We start from the raw sequence: 17284 nt of genomic DNA on the forward strand, positions 1-17284 counted from the left end.
CGCCAAACTTCCGTCACGCGTCGGAAGAGTGCAGAGCTTATTTTAACTGATTTGATTGGAGGATATTTCTAATAAAAAAGGACATGTCACCTTCAAACGACAGCTAGCTTAGATCAATTCAGCTCAGCATAGCCTAGTTTAACTCAGCTCAGCTTAGCTCAGAGCTCTCTTACGAAAGCTCTAACCTCAGTGTTCTCGTCCTCCCACGAGTCGAGCACATCCATTCACTTTCTAAAATGAACTAAAGATACTCGTCATATTTCATACGTCAATTCAATGGAAGAATTCGTCTTAAAATGTGAAGTCTACAGATGAAAAGAATCTAAGGTAATATAAATTGTAAATTCTCTCTCAAAAAAGCATTAGTGTTAGTAAGTGGTTGAATATTCGAGTTCTTATCCTAAGAGGAAATTTGCGATCTGATAGAAACTTTAATATCTAATTATTTTATATTAATTTCGATTTTATATTCCATTGTAATTGTATATAAAGAATTTGTCTAACTTTTACTTAATAAATATGTTTAATCTATCGATTTAGGCTAATTGATTGTCATTTGCTCCATCCTCTTACCCACGATAGAAATAGTCCTCTCCTTAAAATTCGGGAAGTTAGTTAAATTTTCATTCGCTTATTAGTCCGCGTAATCGACTAAGTGGTGTCTGAAGTCCTGATTTTGAAAGATTTAATCGATCCTTCAAATATAAACGGTCACAAACGAGTGACGGGTTCGACCGGAGCCCCAGAAATTCACGTAACTATACTGTGTAGATAGGTGAATAAGTTGTATATATAAAGAAATCAGAAGAACCCTAGCGATCTGGTATGTCGTCCTAGATTTTATCCAATTCGAATCCTTATAAAGTTAATCACACGAATTGAAAACAGTATATAAATAATTAGTGTACTCTTAAATCTTGTAACTCTTATGTTACGATATCCAGATACGCCAGACTGATGAGAGGCTATGCACGAAATACATATCTGACAGAAAGATTGACAATAGTTACCATTTTAGTAGTATTTTATGTCAGTCTTCGTTTGATTAGTCGCAAACAGCAGTCACAAAAAAAGAGAAGTATCGAACAGCACGTATTTTGGGTATCCGAAAACACCAAGTTATAATACAAAATAAAGATTGCGTCAGATTCGAACCGTCACAGATATTTACGACAGATTACATTATATAAGTTACACTAAATATAGCGTTTTACTATCACATGGGCAAAACTTTTAAATATATTCAATATTTAGATATTTCAAAGAAACTTTTATAACATGTTAAGGAATCCGCCGTGTTAATATCAATTCGTTATCGTGACATAATGAATTAACTTTTAGATTTGTAAAACAAAACTTTTACAAATCTACATATGATACATATTTTGGGGGAAATAAGTACGTACTGTACATAAGCGTGTATATATTTCTATAATTTTTAATATATATCGGGCCCTAATTATTACACTTAGCCAAACTCTTAAATGTATTTATTATTTAGCAATTAAAAACAACGAACATCATATTTAATTTCACAAAAATTAAAGATTTATTAACTTTATTTTGAATATACATTTTAAGTCATGATATATCTGATAAAAGAACAAGCAATAGAACACATATTTAATGATTAAACACAATATTGAGAATAGATATAAAAGTGTTGCAGACAGATTAAAAACAGCATTTTGTATTGCGTATTAATATCTGTAACAAAAAAAAACAAATTTTTATATTAAAATTATTAAATATTTCAAATTATATGAACATACATATAAATTAACTATAAATGGTTTACTTATGAAAAAGTTTAATATTTATTTAAAATCTGTTTTATTTTTACTTGAAATCACGAAATATTAATTCTTTTAATAACTTTTACTTTTTCGCTTTTATTATATTTAAAGTATTTAACATTGTGCTTCTGTAAAACAATTAAAGTTAATTAACGAGAACGATAAACACGATCTCATAAACAATTGTTCTTGAGGGTTTTTATTGTTCCTTTACGAATTAAACGTATAACACTTAAGATATTTTAATACTTACGTTATTCGCATCCTCTAACTTCGGCAACGAAGTTCGGCACTTCTTCTTCCAGGCATACGAAGAGTTCGTTTGTGTAGACATTTGGTAACAGCATCATCCCGTACGATCTTGTGACCAGAGGAATTCTCGATTTCTTCAATGAGAAAAAAACATTATTTAAAATTATTATTTCGTTATTTTAAATATAAATATGATGATTATTTTAAAGATAAATATGCTAACCGAACGAGGTATTTAAGAAAACAATAAACTATGTTAATATGTTTCGTCGCTACCTAAGAATACAATGTTTAATTATTAAGAATACAAGTTGTATATACACGTATTACAAGATATAAAAATAGCTTTATTATTCATAATAAATAGAGCATTCTATTATCAATTTTCTTAGTTTCATTACCAATACCTTTATGCGTAATCTTGTTATTCACATACAACACGCACCAAATATATATGGGAGACCGGGGCAAGATCGGCATGTTAAGCTTTACTTAAATTTTGTGTAATAAATACTGCTGTAAACTAAAAAAAAGCTTTGCATATTGTCTATTGGAATGTTACCTTACTATAGAACTGGTTAAAATCAGTTTGGAAATAAAAATAATTAAAATAATTACAACTTTACAAGAAGAGAGAAATTGACGAAGTTGCCCCGGGTATAGGGGCAAGATCGGCAACTTCTCTCTTTTTGTAAAGTTGTAATTATTTTAATTATTTTTATTAAAGTTGCCCCTGGTATAGGGGCAACAGTAATGGGGCAAGATAGGCACGTATATAAAATTATGTTATTAACAATGTATAAGTTGGAATTCACTATTAAAACAAAGAAATACAAATCCAACACCCATTTAATATTATTACAACGAAATGCAAGTTCAAAGACATATATACATGAATAACAAATGCAAACATGTTTTCATTTATCATCTGTTTGATTTTTATCCTTTGCTTCTAATGTGGCTTTATGTTGCCGATCTTACCCCGCTAGTCATGATTTCGAAACATTAAGTACAACCCTGAGAACAGAATGCCAAGCCACGATCTGGCCACGTGAATAAGTTGAAGTTACATCCTTCTAACAGGAAAAGTAACTTTCGTTATCATGGAATTATAACAAAACCTGCCAATTCAATATAAATGGAAAAAAAATATTATATGGAATTGAACGAAAATGAAAATTTGCTTGATAATTCAACTACGCTTGTTGGAGAACAATAAAAACACTACACTCAACAAGCCACCAATAAAACTCAACTGCCTAACCTATAACCAAAGTCTCCTTTTAATTTGTTTTTTAAAAAAAGCGCTTGACAAACTTGCCCCGCATGCCGAAGTTGCCCCGGTCTCCCCTAAACATATTAAGAAACTGATAAGCTGTAGAACTCATAAAAAAAAAATAATTTTAAAAATCCAATTTTAATTTTTATTATTAAAATAAATCTAATATATTTATTGTTTCGATATTTAATAGGTTAATAAAATATAAGAAAATTTTCGATTATGTAATTTAAGTTTATTTGTTAGCTGCTATGGGCCGAATTCCTGATTAATCCGTTATACACAAAAATTGTTCAAAAAGGAAAAAGTATACAAAGATTAAACAGTGAGAAACACGTGTTTTGTCTTCTATTCTTCCTTGTTTCTACATTTAAAATGTAGCCTACTCTATGAAAATCGTCAAGGTAATTTTTACGCAAAGATTTCCATTTTCTACGTTAAAAAGAACCCGTTCAAAAGGGAAATCTGACAAACCGGTAAAGATTGTCAGTACGGTGCTTTTCCGGTGTATACAAGTTGTACTGTGTATTTTATTCGGCCTGCGATAAATAAAGAGTTACGAAAGGAATATTGATAGGAATCTTTCCGGAAATAATTTCGTATATATTGGCAATTTTCAAATACAGATTGGCTTGTCGTGTTTTATCTATCTTTACGTATATACAATTCGTGATTTCCAAAATCCCGCTAATGTTCTGTTTGATTCCGCGTAAACACAGAGTTTACATTTATTACTTGATATAAAATATAGTTTATTTTGTACTGTAAATAAGTAGTTACCACATAGAAATAATTGATATAAGATATAATTTCCGTTATATTTTTCAGTATATTTGAGGATTTATATAAAATTTACATTTCTAGAATATCAGTGACAACATATCTGAGAAATTAGTCTGAATAAGATAGCGATTTACAGACAATAAATTTCATACGGAATAATTTTGAAGCAGGTAAAACGGGATAGTGTATCTACTTTTCGAACCAACCTAAAAGTTATAGTTTTTGTACATATCCCAAAATAATGTAAAATACTCCTAAGTATTGTTTATAAATAATTACTGTATTTTAATGCCTTTTTAGAAAAATATATACATTTATTTTTATTTTGTCTGTCACTAATAATACAGTTATTGTTTAAATAACTTCATACTTGTTTGATTTTTCAATAATAAGTTTTAATAAACTCTCTATTTCGGAATAACGTTAATATGAACCTTTTGCCGTTTGGGCACAGCGAGCGCTCTTTGGGCTCTTTTACCAAATCTTTTGGAATTTGGACGGAACACAATGGGATTCCACCCGGTCCCCCAGATCGCTTCAACCGCCTATTTTTGTCTATCCCAAAATTTGTATACCAGTCGACCCCCCTATAACACTGTTGATTATTCCATTTTATATGAATTCCATGTTGTACGAGTCACTTAGATTTTGCAAATACGTGTGCCAGGCTGTGAACGGTTCACGTATTTGTAAACTCTAAATGACTCGTACAACATGGAATTCATATAAAATGGAATAATCAACAGTGTTATAGGGGGGTCGACTTATTTCATTTATTCGATAACATACGAATTTCGCTACGTATTGTTGATTTTGGTGATTACAATATTAAAAAAATTTTTTAACTGATTAAGATAAGGTAAGAAAATAATGTTTTCAAGTAAGACTACAAGATATACTTTAGAAATTACTGAGAAGAAAGGCTATTTAACAGCATTTGTGTAAATATAATTAAATTATTCTATATTACTTCTATTTAAGTTACCAACTGATGGAGTTATCTGAAGTGCCAAATTCTTTTAATTATTAAAAAAATCANAACACATTTCAATGTAGCTCTGCTAAAATTCACGAAAAGTTTTGAAGGATAAGTTTAAAATACTGTATATAGCCTTAAGAAACGTAAATATAGCTGACTAAAGACTAAAGACTAAAGAGAGAAAGACATGGCCGAGCAGTGAACATAGCCTGTGAAAGGACTTGTTACGTAAAATTCCGAATCCAAAACCAGCTGCACATTAATATTAAAAAAATTAATTTTGTTTAAAACTTATATAATAATAAGGAATAAATAAATTTTAATACACAAATAATCAAATAATATTAAAAGGTGATGAGTACATTTGTTTTACGACTTGTATTATAGAGTAATGAAATTGAGTGTATATTTTAAATTTTGTCAGGTTCAATAATTATTCTTTCTGAATAATGCAAAAACCTAGTTTCTTAATATTTCCGATGAAAGAGGTATATGTTCTTGACACTTGTTATTTCATTAACCCGATAGAAATTTATGTATTACAATAATTATCGTATAATTAATATAGTAGGGTTGCACTCTTCTGTTTCATTTTGTTAGTACTTTCTTCTGACTTTTCAATATTTTATAAGTATTGTTTTTTTCCCTTCTATAACGTACACTTTCGGCACTAATTAAGGAAAAAGGAGGTCAACAAAATAGTAAAGAATTTTTATTTCGTTTCTATTATACTAGAAAACGTTTTTCAAGACTAGGATTGGACAAAATTAACTTCTTTTATTTTGAAGTATATTTTCATTGTGATATTTTGCTTAATATAAGCCCTTATCGTTAAAAATAAACTCCAGAATTTATTTTACCCTAAGATTATTTGCTAACACAAAAACATTCTTGCAATCAATAATTTTCGCATAGCTTCTTCTGTTCGAAAACCTTTTTCCAGGAAGTGTACAGTATTTATGTGTTTTCTTGAATATATTTAAGTGTATAATGAGTACTTATATTAAGTATGAAGTTCTCGTAAACCTAATTGTAAACAATTTATGTACAGTATAAGTAACTGTGCTTGTATCAAAAGAAAGTTTGTGTGTGTGCCAGTGCGAGAATAAAAAAGTAAGAGCGTAAGTTCAGAATGGAAATTCGTTACAATGTTTTCTCCATTTATCGTTAAATTGTGTTACTTTGATACTAAAACATTTGATTTTAGAAGCGAGGAAAAATATTAAAACAATTTTTATATTACTTATTTCATAATAAACTATTTTAAATTTAAATTTGCAATAAAAATAAAATGCTTACATTCAAGAATTGAGAACAATGTTGAAATTGGTGTTCGGTTCTTCGTAGAAATTTCCATTTTGCGGGTATTACTGAATCGCATATTGTATCTAAAACGATCAAATAATATTATTAATATATTTAAATATTTTACGTTTTAAATATATTTTTTAACACATTTAAAATATCGTCGTAAATAAATACTTAATAGAAAGTCAATTTTTGAAATTATACGTCAAACGACGACTTATTATTAAAGTCCTATTAAATAAGACTAAAGACAAATTCTACTTTTATTCACTTTCATGTATTTCGTGCAAATATTTATACCGAAATAATTAAATAACAAAAGCTCGACATTAATTCATTAGAATCTTTGAATTTGTAACATAACACCTTCATCCACTCGAATTTTCTATCGTTTCTAACAGTTAAATATTACTAATTATATTTGCAAAAATATCAAAACTATTAATACATTTCTACACTCAAGTTCGCGATTCATAAGTCTGCCCGAAACACACAGCAGACTTCCGGTCAATCGACGAATAAAGGAAAAGTTGTAGTATGGATTTATTGCTTCTATTTTTATATATTGTATAATATCGAAATATTGGCGTATCTGTTTCACATAAAACACAGATCCGATAGGAAAATGATACATTATGTAATTTATTTTGTTCTCTCGAGGAGCATTAAATATTTTCCAAGAAAATATTCATCTTTAGTAAACTAATTCAATTATTATACGATATTGCCTAAGCTATAATTTACCGTAAGGACATCCGTATATCTTCATATCCATGTAAGAAGTGAGGTCATTTTCATTACAATCGGGAAGTGGCCACGGTTGTAACCAGAACTTGTCAGTGGAGGCATCACGTGGGTAAACGGAGATTGGCTTGGAAAAATCGTAAACCGAAACTGTTTCACCCTATATAAGTGCAAATAAAATTAGGAAATTAATCGATTTAATACTTAATAAATTTGTTCGTACGGTTTAATTATATCAAACAAAATAATTCTAAAAAGCAAGTTTCAATTGAAATTGCTCCACATCTTATGGAGGAAATCTAGCCTAAAATATAACGATACCGAATCCTCATCTCTGTGGAATGTTAATAAGTTTTGATAAGTTTTTTTTAAATGTGCAGTATTTATAGTTTTATAGATTTTTCGTGCTCTTTAGCATAAACACATTTCAATGTAGCTCTGCTAAAATTCACGAAAAGTTTTGAAGGATAAGTTTAAAATACTGTATATAGCCTTAAGAAACGTAAATATAGCTGACTCGCCAGTGTACAGTACGTTCCATACTACTTACTATGATGATAACACACCACGTTGTATTATTAGACTGACATGAGTGTTAGAATGGCGAGTGTCCTGTAAGTGACACGTCGATGCAGCTATTATTTATGTTTCCCGCATTTATTTTTATTTTGTCTGTCACTAATAATACAGTTATTGTTTAAATAACTTCATACTTGTTTGATTTTTCAATAATAAGTTTTAATAAACTCTCTATTTCGGAATAACGTTAATATGAACCTTTTGCCGTTTGGGCACAGCGAGCGCTCTTTGGGNGACATGAGTGTTAGAATGGCGAGTGTCCTGTAAGTGACACGTCGATGCAGCTATTATTTATGTTTCCCGTTTGAAAGTATTACACAATAAATCTTGTTTGTGTCTTATGCATTTCGTATAAACTTCGTTATTTGTTGGTCACGGCGTCTTCAGATACAACATTATCGGAGATCGCCTCCCGATTAATTCGTTATATACAGCACGCCATTTAATATTAAGTAGATTTAACACAATATTTCAAACTTTTCGTAGATAAATCATTCGTTTTCTTATTAGTTAACATTAAAGTGAACAATACATAAAGATTGAGTAATTATTTATTGTAAAATTGTCACAATGCCGGGATGCAATTTTCAGTCATATTCTTAATTTATTTAATTTAAAACATATACTCTCCACCTCAAATTAGCAGTCTTGTCCCTGTACATCATACTTTTCCTATTAGCAAAGTAGTCGTGCCGGTCATCTATCTGATTCCTTTTGGAGAAAACATTTTGAATTGAAATAACGTAATTTCCGGTCTAGAGCGGTCATTTATGTAACTCTATTCTCTAGATTAAGGACAGACAGACTGACGACAGTGGTAATTTATAGGTCGACAATTTTTTCAAATTGCAGCTTAAAAATATATAAAGAATACACTTAAAGTTTGGTATTAAAAGTAACGTTTTACCTGTTGAAGTGATAACGAAGTGACAAAATCGGTATACAAATTGACGTCGTCGACAACAACGGGTGCATTTTCTAAATCGAAGGTAACGCTGATTTCGGTAATGTTAAACCGTCGTGGGAGCGAAACCTGTAAAAATACAAAATGTTTATTTTTAAATAATTAACTGTCGTATTTATGTAATTAAAAAAATATAAGCCCAGAAATCAGTTAACCATGTTTTTTGTATGTGGAAGACTCACACCGAGATAACAGGAAGAGTGTGAGGCAATATGATGTTGCTAATAAAGTTTTGTATTCGACGAAAAAGAAACACTCGTTTCAAATTTGGAAATAAAACGGCAATTCCGTATGTCTTCACAACAGTTAACTGACATTTGGACCAATATGTATTTGAATTTTGTATGCGAAACGACTTCCGACACACGACACATTCGAGTAAAATGCGACCGGAACAGGGAAGAATTTATTACCTGAAACATGTACGGACATCGTGGCAACTCGGAAGGATACGATTTACGAACGACAGAAAGAGGTTGAACGACATCATGGCATCGAAATTCTACACAAAAGAAAATCCTATTTAAAATTTTATTAAATATTCACTCTTAACCAATAACAGAAACCGTAACCCACGTACAGACTTTCGTATGTTTAACATATACATGCATGAAAACCATTATGCAAATAATTTTAACTGCTATTAAAAGTAGAATCTACTAGAAATATTCGGAAAATCTGAAAAATTTCTGTTATGTCGATTTTCGTTTAAAGAGCAGTATAATAAATACAGTATGCTCATCAAAACATAAAGAAAAAAAATTATTTTGTCATAAATGAAACGTTTATTATTTAACTTTATAATTTTTTAATTTATTTAAATTTATTAAAATATCCTTGCGACATTTTAATAAATTATCATAAAATTTTAAAAGATGTAATACATTAGTCAATAATTAATATAAATACTTTAATAAATAAATAAAAAGAAAATATCACGTATATACAAACAAAAACTTTATATATATATTTATTTATTTATTAAGTATAAATACCAACGGTTAATATTTTAATATTTTCTTTAATGGTATAAATAGCTTTTTTATGTGACACATAAAAAGAACATAATTGCAATTTTATCTTTAAATATGTCAGTGTGGGTCGAAAACACCGTTCTTACCAATTGGACATCCTCGTATTTCGTAGCGAAGATACGAATTGCTTTCGTTAATCTGATAAGGTGTTCGAGCACTCAGCTCCAACTTATCTACAAGAACTTCCGGTAAAACAAACGTGTAAGCTTCGTTCGATTGTTGTCTGGATAATCTTCCCCTTCTATCCTGAAACGAAAGACATAAATTTCAACGATTTGCGTTATAAAAGCCATAAGTTGGCGTTACGTCACGTCAAGCGTAAAATTATATTGTTATACGAATTTGTACTTACTACGTATTTAACCTCTGTCAAATAGCCTTCGAGTAAAAATTCGACGTTCGAAGCAGAAGAATTTCCAAGGAAATATCGAACCGTAACGCTTCTAACGTAGAAAGTATTTCCGAGATTTGCCTGTTCCACAAAATAAAACGTGATATAAGTTACGGTAATAAAGTATTGTTAATTCGTTTAAACAATATAATGGCGAGTCTTCTATATATTTTGAACAATTATTTCTTCCTAGTGTTTTATCGCGCTTCCGGGAGGCATTAATTTGATATTTCTATACGATGAACTATCAGAAAGAAATTAATAACTCGACGTTTCGCATTAAGAACGATACCAAAAGAATGATAATGATAAGATAATGACGAAAAAAGTCAAATTACGTCACAACCTACCCCCTTGCGAACTATAGGAAAGAAATAATTAACAACAGACACCAAATGCTAACGATCCGAAGTTTATTGATGACGATGAATTATCGATAAGTAAAAATCCTTGACAAATACTTGTGATATTAATAAAGTTAGAGTTAAAATAGCTTTTACATTACTTGTTTAAATATTTTATCACTCAATAAATGTAATTAGAAGTTTTATTTTTATCGTTATCAAAGTAAACGTTTAACATAATATGATATAGAAGGTACTTCTTTAATTAATATACAATAAATGAAGAATCTCAAAGAAATTTATAATTAAATACGGAGGTGCGCAAACTACACCTTTCCGGGCCAAGTGCGGCTGGCGAACGTATTTCACACATCGCTTAGGACCATTGAAGTATAACGTCGGAAATTTATGGAGATTCGCTTGTATTTGACGATGGAGGAAAGAGGATGAGTCTTTGATGACGTAAGATAGCACCCGTCGTTTATTTATCTTCCCCTGTTATCATAAGATTGGTCCCTTCATTAAATTCGCAGTCTGAAAATAATTCCTATGTATTTTCGAATGATTTAAATGTCTGGCCTAACGACTTATAATTAAAAGGAAGGAGGTGCTTGATTTCTGATGACTGAAGGGAAGATTAAAATTAGCAAATATGTGCTAATGTTACACTTGAACAAGTGATAGAAATAGGCCTACGTTTTGTATACATGCTAATCAAAAAATTTGGATGCTACCGTTTAAATCAGTTATAATTTAATAGATGTGTGTATATATGTATAACTAATAGTGTTTTAAAAATTATTATAATTAGAAACACAGATATTAAAGAGTCGCGAATCGATGAGGAACTCTAACGTTGATGCCAGAGGTCTGGGAGTAGCTCGTAGAACACAGACACAAGAAGTTACAACTAAAATTTTTAAGCGTAAATGGACTAGAAATAATAATTAAAAAAATATATACAGTAGAGCCTCGAAAACTCGGCCTAATACGGACCGAAGGGTGGCCGAGTTTGTGAAAATGCCAAGTTATCGGCAATGGGGTTAAAAAAGGATAAGTATGCGTGTTTCCTCAGAAAATATTGTACTGTACTTGTATATATTGTTTGCTTGAGAATACAACAGAGAATAAACTGCCCAAATACCATTAAACAATGGAAAAGTACGTACTTTATGAAGGCATAGAGCCTTTACTACATGAAATTAAAAATTAATGAATACATAGTGTACAGTAATTTACCTGATAAGACAGACCTCAGAAAAATACTTTATGAGGCATAAAGCTGTCTATGATGAAAATAAATTATCTAAGGGTATTTTTGCCCTGCCAAGGTGTGGCCGAGTTATCCGGAGTGCCGAGTTTTCGAGGCTCTACTGTATCATATATTTTATTAATCAAATTTATTTCTTGTTATTGATAACGAATGTTATCTGTTTAATTGTATTAATTTGGTATTTCAGCTAACCTGTACAGGACTACATTACATGCTACAAGTTACAATAGCCTACATGTAAATGTAGCGTACTTAAAAATTACTACAGCCTACTACTACAGCCTACTTAAAAATTGAAATTAAGACATAGGACTGAGAAGGGACAACCATCTTTATAACCTTTCCATCGGTTCGAAACTTTCCCATCACTTTTATTATTGATAAATATTACCGTTTCTATAATTATTATTACTTTTACATTGCAGATTTTCAATTTAGTACAAAATATATACATAATTTTTCATTTTTTTTCTAAATTTTAGACTTTTATTAACAAGATAAGCTAGGATTAATTAAGGAAATGTAAGTACATTTTTTATAAGAATAAGACATTAAGCCAATGATATATAATATAATATTTTAGATTGATAAGTTAGTTTTGATAAAGAGTAAGGATTTGCTTTCATGAAGAAATCCTACAGGCTAACCAACAATCCTATATTAAATCATATTACGACCAGTAGAACTTGTTTTATATTATATATACATGTAACAGTTCTATTGGTCTATAATCTACTAATATAATAGTATTACTGTATGTTAATATGTTACGAAATAAAGGGACACGCATCATAAAATAATTGAGGATGTCGATTAAAGAAAACTGTTTCGAAATTCACGAAAGAGAAAACTGTGCTAGTTACAAATCCGGTTACAGATCACATAGAGAATTTCTAGAGCGGTCATCTAAAATATGTTTCTTGGTTATTGAGATTCATACAAAGAACTAGCGAATCAATGAAATCCGCAAGTTTCGAATTAAACATTGCTTCCAACAATAAAGAAAAACTAAGACTTTTACATCAAACTGATCGACGTTATAACGGATGAATTATCTAATTCTGACTATACAGGGCAAATAATTGCTTGGTCAAAAAGATTTTCTAATTTGATAATCTGACAAATGGTCCTCTAAGCAACGGAATAATTTCTGTGCATTCTTACCCTTCTTATCCTGCCACTTCCCCCACGAGCATTTAAGAAGTATATAGGCATACGTCTTTGGACATATACCCTTATTCCACACTTGTAAACTTCGAGTGTTTGCGACGGCCCACAATTAGTTACGACGTTATTTTTATCGCGTGGACAGACGGGGACACGTGCACAGAGAAGAAAATCCATTTGTAACTCAAAAGCAGCTATTTGTGGACATATGTTCGTCTTTTGTCCGAACTCTTGAATAATTTATACCTTAATAATAAATAGGACAACAAAAGGCTATCTCCAATCTACAGACCGGAATTTAGACAAATTGAAACAGACAAACTGAATTACTTTGTAACAAACTTTCAGCATTTCTTGAAATTAATCACATTGGCAACAGAAATAAAAATTAGCCGCAGTTATAATAAAATTTCAGTCTGCATCAATTATAGTTAAAGATAAGAAATTTACAAGTGAATTTGCTCTGAAGGAATATGATAATATTTCTTATAATTAATAATAGGAAAAAATAAGAATTATCACTTATAATAAAATTATAAACGTGACGCTTATCGATGGAATTTAATTTTACCATCATTGTCGTCACCGTTGAATCGAATTATGCGTTCGATCTACGCTTTTTTAATTTGATAGACTAAAACATAAATCCTGTTCTATTTATAAATCTGATAAATATACACAAATTGAAACGTTACATACCTGGAATGTTTGCTTTTTTATCAGCATACCAATGCCACGTTCGTCGTATATGTTTGTATGGGAGCTCGTTGACACAGGAGTCACGATTTCTTCACATTGCTGCTCGACTGAAAAGTTAATAGCCAAATTTATATTTTTGATAGAAGCATTTCAAACATATTTTAATAACGCATAAAATAATTATTATCATAATAAATCCTAATTTCTTTTTAATTGCATCATAGAACGAACGATTCGAATGCAAAGTTTGAATTTTTATGACCTATAAATTACTTGTTACTTAAAGTTTATTTTTTGAAAAAAATTATAAAAAACGAAGATATTTTTTACAAATATTTTCTTATCGTATAAATTAATAACATAACTTTTATAACATTTCACATTAAAGACAACTTATTTAAAGAGACTAGTCGAAGTATAAGTCTATTACAGGGGTGGCCAAATCTTGTCGCCTATCAGAAAATCAACATACACGAGAGCCAAATTCTCTATTGGAACGCCTTTCTTAAATCGCTTCCTCTGTTTATATTGTAACTTGTATAGTTAAAATATTATAATTATCAATTTCCTATAGTAAATATCACTGTTAGTTTACCGGACGCCACCGTGCAAACCTTCGTAAGGCTATTGTGGAACGAGAGTATCTTTGGCCCTGCGAACTATACACCTTTATAGAGGACCAGATCATCTATCAAGAATTCAAGATCTTTGTAAGACATCTAACACTAACGGATTATACCACTACCTGCCCAAGCGGCACATAACGGACAGCTCGTCTCCTGGGCCAAGAGTTACCCCCTTATTGCTTTTTCTCAGTGCCACCGCTTCTTTTGCTAACTCTTATCAAAGTTGCCTCATCCTGTCCTATTCCTCAAAGTATTAATCTATGGGCCTACTTCTTCCCTGTAAATACAAACTGTTCCGACTAACGCATAAACTATTGTTTATCCTTGTCTTATCCAACAGTCCCCTTGCGGCTCACCCTTTCACTTTTAAACCTCCAACTATCCCACCTTTCCAACTTTTCCTCAAATCACGCTCCCTCCTTCCATCACCCATCTTTCTTATCTTTTAAGGCTACACTTTGAGTACAGTCTTTTTTCTTTCACACCTGTGTGTTAGTTTACCGGTAGCCTCCTTTATGAACAATTAGTAAACAATCATATAACTTCTTCGATTTTATGATTGTACCCTTAATTCTCGGTTGTCTGTTCGAAATTAAGTTGCAAACTGTACTTACAATTCTTGTGTATATTACACTACATAATAGAGACTTTACAAAAATATTATATATGCATGTATGTATCAAGTTTATAAAAAAGAAATGGCATAAGTAGACGAGAGCCGTAAGAAGAGCCGTAGTTCGGCCACCGTGGGTCTATTATATGACATAAGTATAAGGTAATATTTATAGATAATTAGTAATTTATTTATAAGTATAAAATAATGTTATAACTGGAAAACATTTTTATAAAGGTATAATTAGTAATATCGAATGAACTTTCAAGAATTTATTTCGTATAATTAATTATACTTTTAAAGATAAAAATATCTTATATTTTAAAAAGTAAGAATGTTTCTATAGGAATTAACCTCATCCTAATTTATTTTGATGTTCCGTGGTTTTACTTTAAAGAAATTTATCTGTAAATACAAAATATTTATTCGACGTATTTTATTAAATACAATTATAAAGTTTCTAAATATAAATAAATTAGTTTTGCATATTTCCGAACACTTTTTAGCCATTTCTATCTAAATTCCTTTCCTATTAAAATGCATGCTTGAAATAATATAATAAAATCAAATTAAAGTATTAGATAATCTATTTTTCAAAATACACTTTTTACTAAAAGAAAGAATTACTAATTTTTATGAGTTTTTACAAATATATATATATATATTTCGTTTGGTTCGTGTTTCCAGCAAATGAATCATTTTAGAGAAATTTACAATATTTACAGAATTATAATTATATTAGTTAGGCCAATAGAGATATTTCGAAGATTAATACTTACGATTATATTTCAAATAATTTCAAATTAGAAAAGAGACATATTTAATTGTTAACAATTATACAAACTTTTGTGATTTGTTAAAAATTAGAAAATAAACGATACAAATGAAATCGTATTCTGAAACTGTAATATATTCAAATCTTAAGAGAATATAAAATTGTAGGAGAAAGCACAAACAACTTCTTCTGGTGGACGTCATTTAATTATGTTTAATATTATTATATCATTATTTTAATATTATGTCAGATTTATCTCATTACTATTTATGCATTTTTTTAAATTCCAAAGCTTATTATAAACATTTATTTATTATTAAACGGTTGGTCGATTCGCTCGAACTTAAAACACAAGACAAACAAGAGACAGACAAAACATTCCAAAATTTTGGAATGTCTTCTGTTTTGGAATTGGAGTTAATCCCGATGACGGTCCACGAATAAACCTTATATAATAATCTCTCGCTTGTTTAATGTTGCGTTTTAATATAAATATTCAAGCAAAGCACGTATTTTCATTTTCTAAATTAAACAACAACGCAATGTTCTCTACTAACAACGTTGACTATTAAATTGCTTACTAACTCAAAAACACTTAATAGGAAATCAAGCGAAAAATATCTTTGAAGTGATAAGTTTAATTTTTTCATTCATTAACATGCAAAACTTATATTAAATTGTAATATGATAGAATAAAATCAGCTAAATAATAATAATAATGTAGAGATACCTGAAAATCCAATCGTAGAAAGAACCACTGCGAAAACCACGAACGACTTCATCTCGACGCTTCTATCCACTTTATGATTAAGATTGGTTTAAAATGTCTGTAAATGAATTTATGTTGTCGAATTTTAGGTCGTTCACCACACGACGACATTTCCTATTCAATTAGCATCGATAAAAAAAATGGTTTGTTGGTAGAGATATCCTTATCGTTAGAATTTTAATGAACATCGAGTATTATGCTGGAAAAGAGGAGGATGAGGAAGAACTGATAACATAAAATGTTCGATTACCACTTCTCACTTAAAAAAATACTTTTTGTGGAAAGTGTAGAAGATATAAAAATAATTTTAGCTAAGAAATCTTATAACGTATAATTAAATAATTTTTTGTCGAAAATTTTAAACGAAATCTATGCCTGAATCGAAAAACTTTGGTTTCTTAGCAATCGACGTGAAATTACTACAAAAATCTATGATATAGAAAACGATATACAGTACAACAACCTTTTCCGAATATCATTTTAATTACAATATAATCCCATACTGTTTATCTTTCTGTTGACCAGAATTTTATCGTTAAGTGATCCGTCGTGAAACGAACTCTATATTAATATAGACTTCGAGTGTGATAATTTGAAGATTTAATTCTGGATATACAGTCGGATATACCTCGGAAACTCGGCCTAATGTGGACCGAAGGGTGGCCGAGTTTGTGAAAATGCCGGGTTATCGGAAATGGCGTTAAAAAAAATAAGTACGAGTGTTTCCTCAGAAAATACTGTACTGTACTTGTATGTATTGTTTATTTGAGAATATAACAGAGAATAAACTGCCAAAATACCCTTATACAAAGGAAAAGTACGTCCTTTATGAAGGCATAGAGCCTTTACTACATGAAAATGAAAATAAATGAATACACTGTGTACAGTAATTTACCTGATAAGACAGAC

General features: G+C 30.0%; 1 protein-coding gene across 1 annotated transcript; it reads right to left on the reverse strand.

The window, feature by feature from the left end:
* Window positions 1-5260: 5260 nt before the first annotated feature.
* On the reverse strand, window positions 5261-16445 carry LOC111639822. Its single transcript, XM_023385777.1, has 9 exons — window positions 16337-16445; window positions 13593-13699; window positions 10071-10190; window positions 9805-9964; window positions 9098-9186; window positions 8628-8753; window positions 7142-7301; window positions 6389-6477; window positions 5261-5341 (listed from the first exon to the last, which is right to left on the reverse strand). Exons 1-9 carry the CDS (start codon window positions 16386-16388, stop codon window positions 5261-5263), a joined length of 984 nt encoding a protein of 327 aa, XP_023241545.1. The 5' UTR covers window positions 16389-16445.
* Window positions 16446-17284: the final 839 nt, after the last annotated feature.

Source organism: Centruroides sculpturatus, unplaced genomic scaffold (assembly GCF_000671375.1).
Source record: "Centruroides sculpturatus isolate CEXI.00-Female unplaced genomic scaffold, Cexi_2.0 scaffold1260, whole genome shotgun sequence".
In the NCBI taxonomy this organism is placed as follows: domain Eukaryota; kingdom Metazoa; phylum Arthropoda; class Arachnida; order Scorpiones; family Buthidae; genus Centruroides; species Centruroides sculpturatus.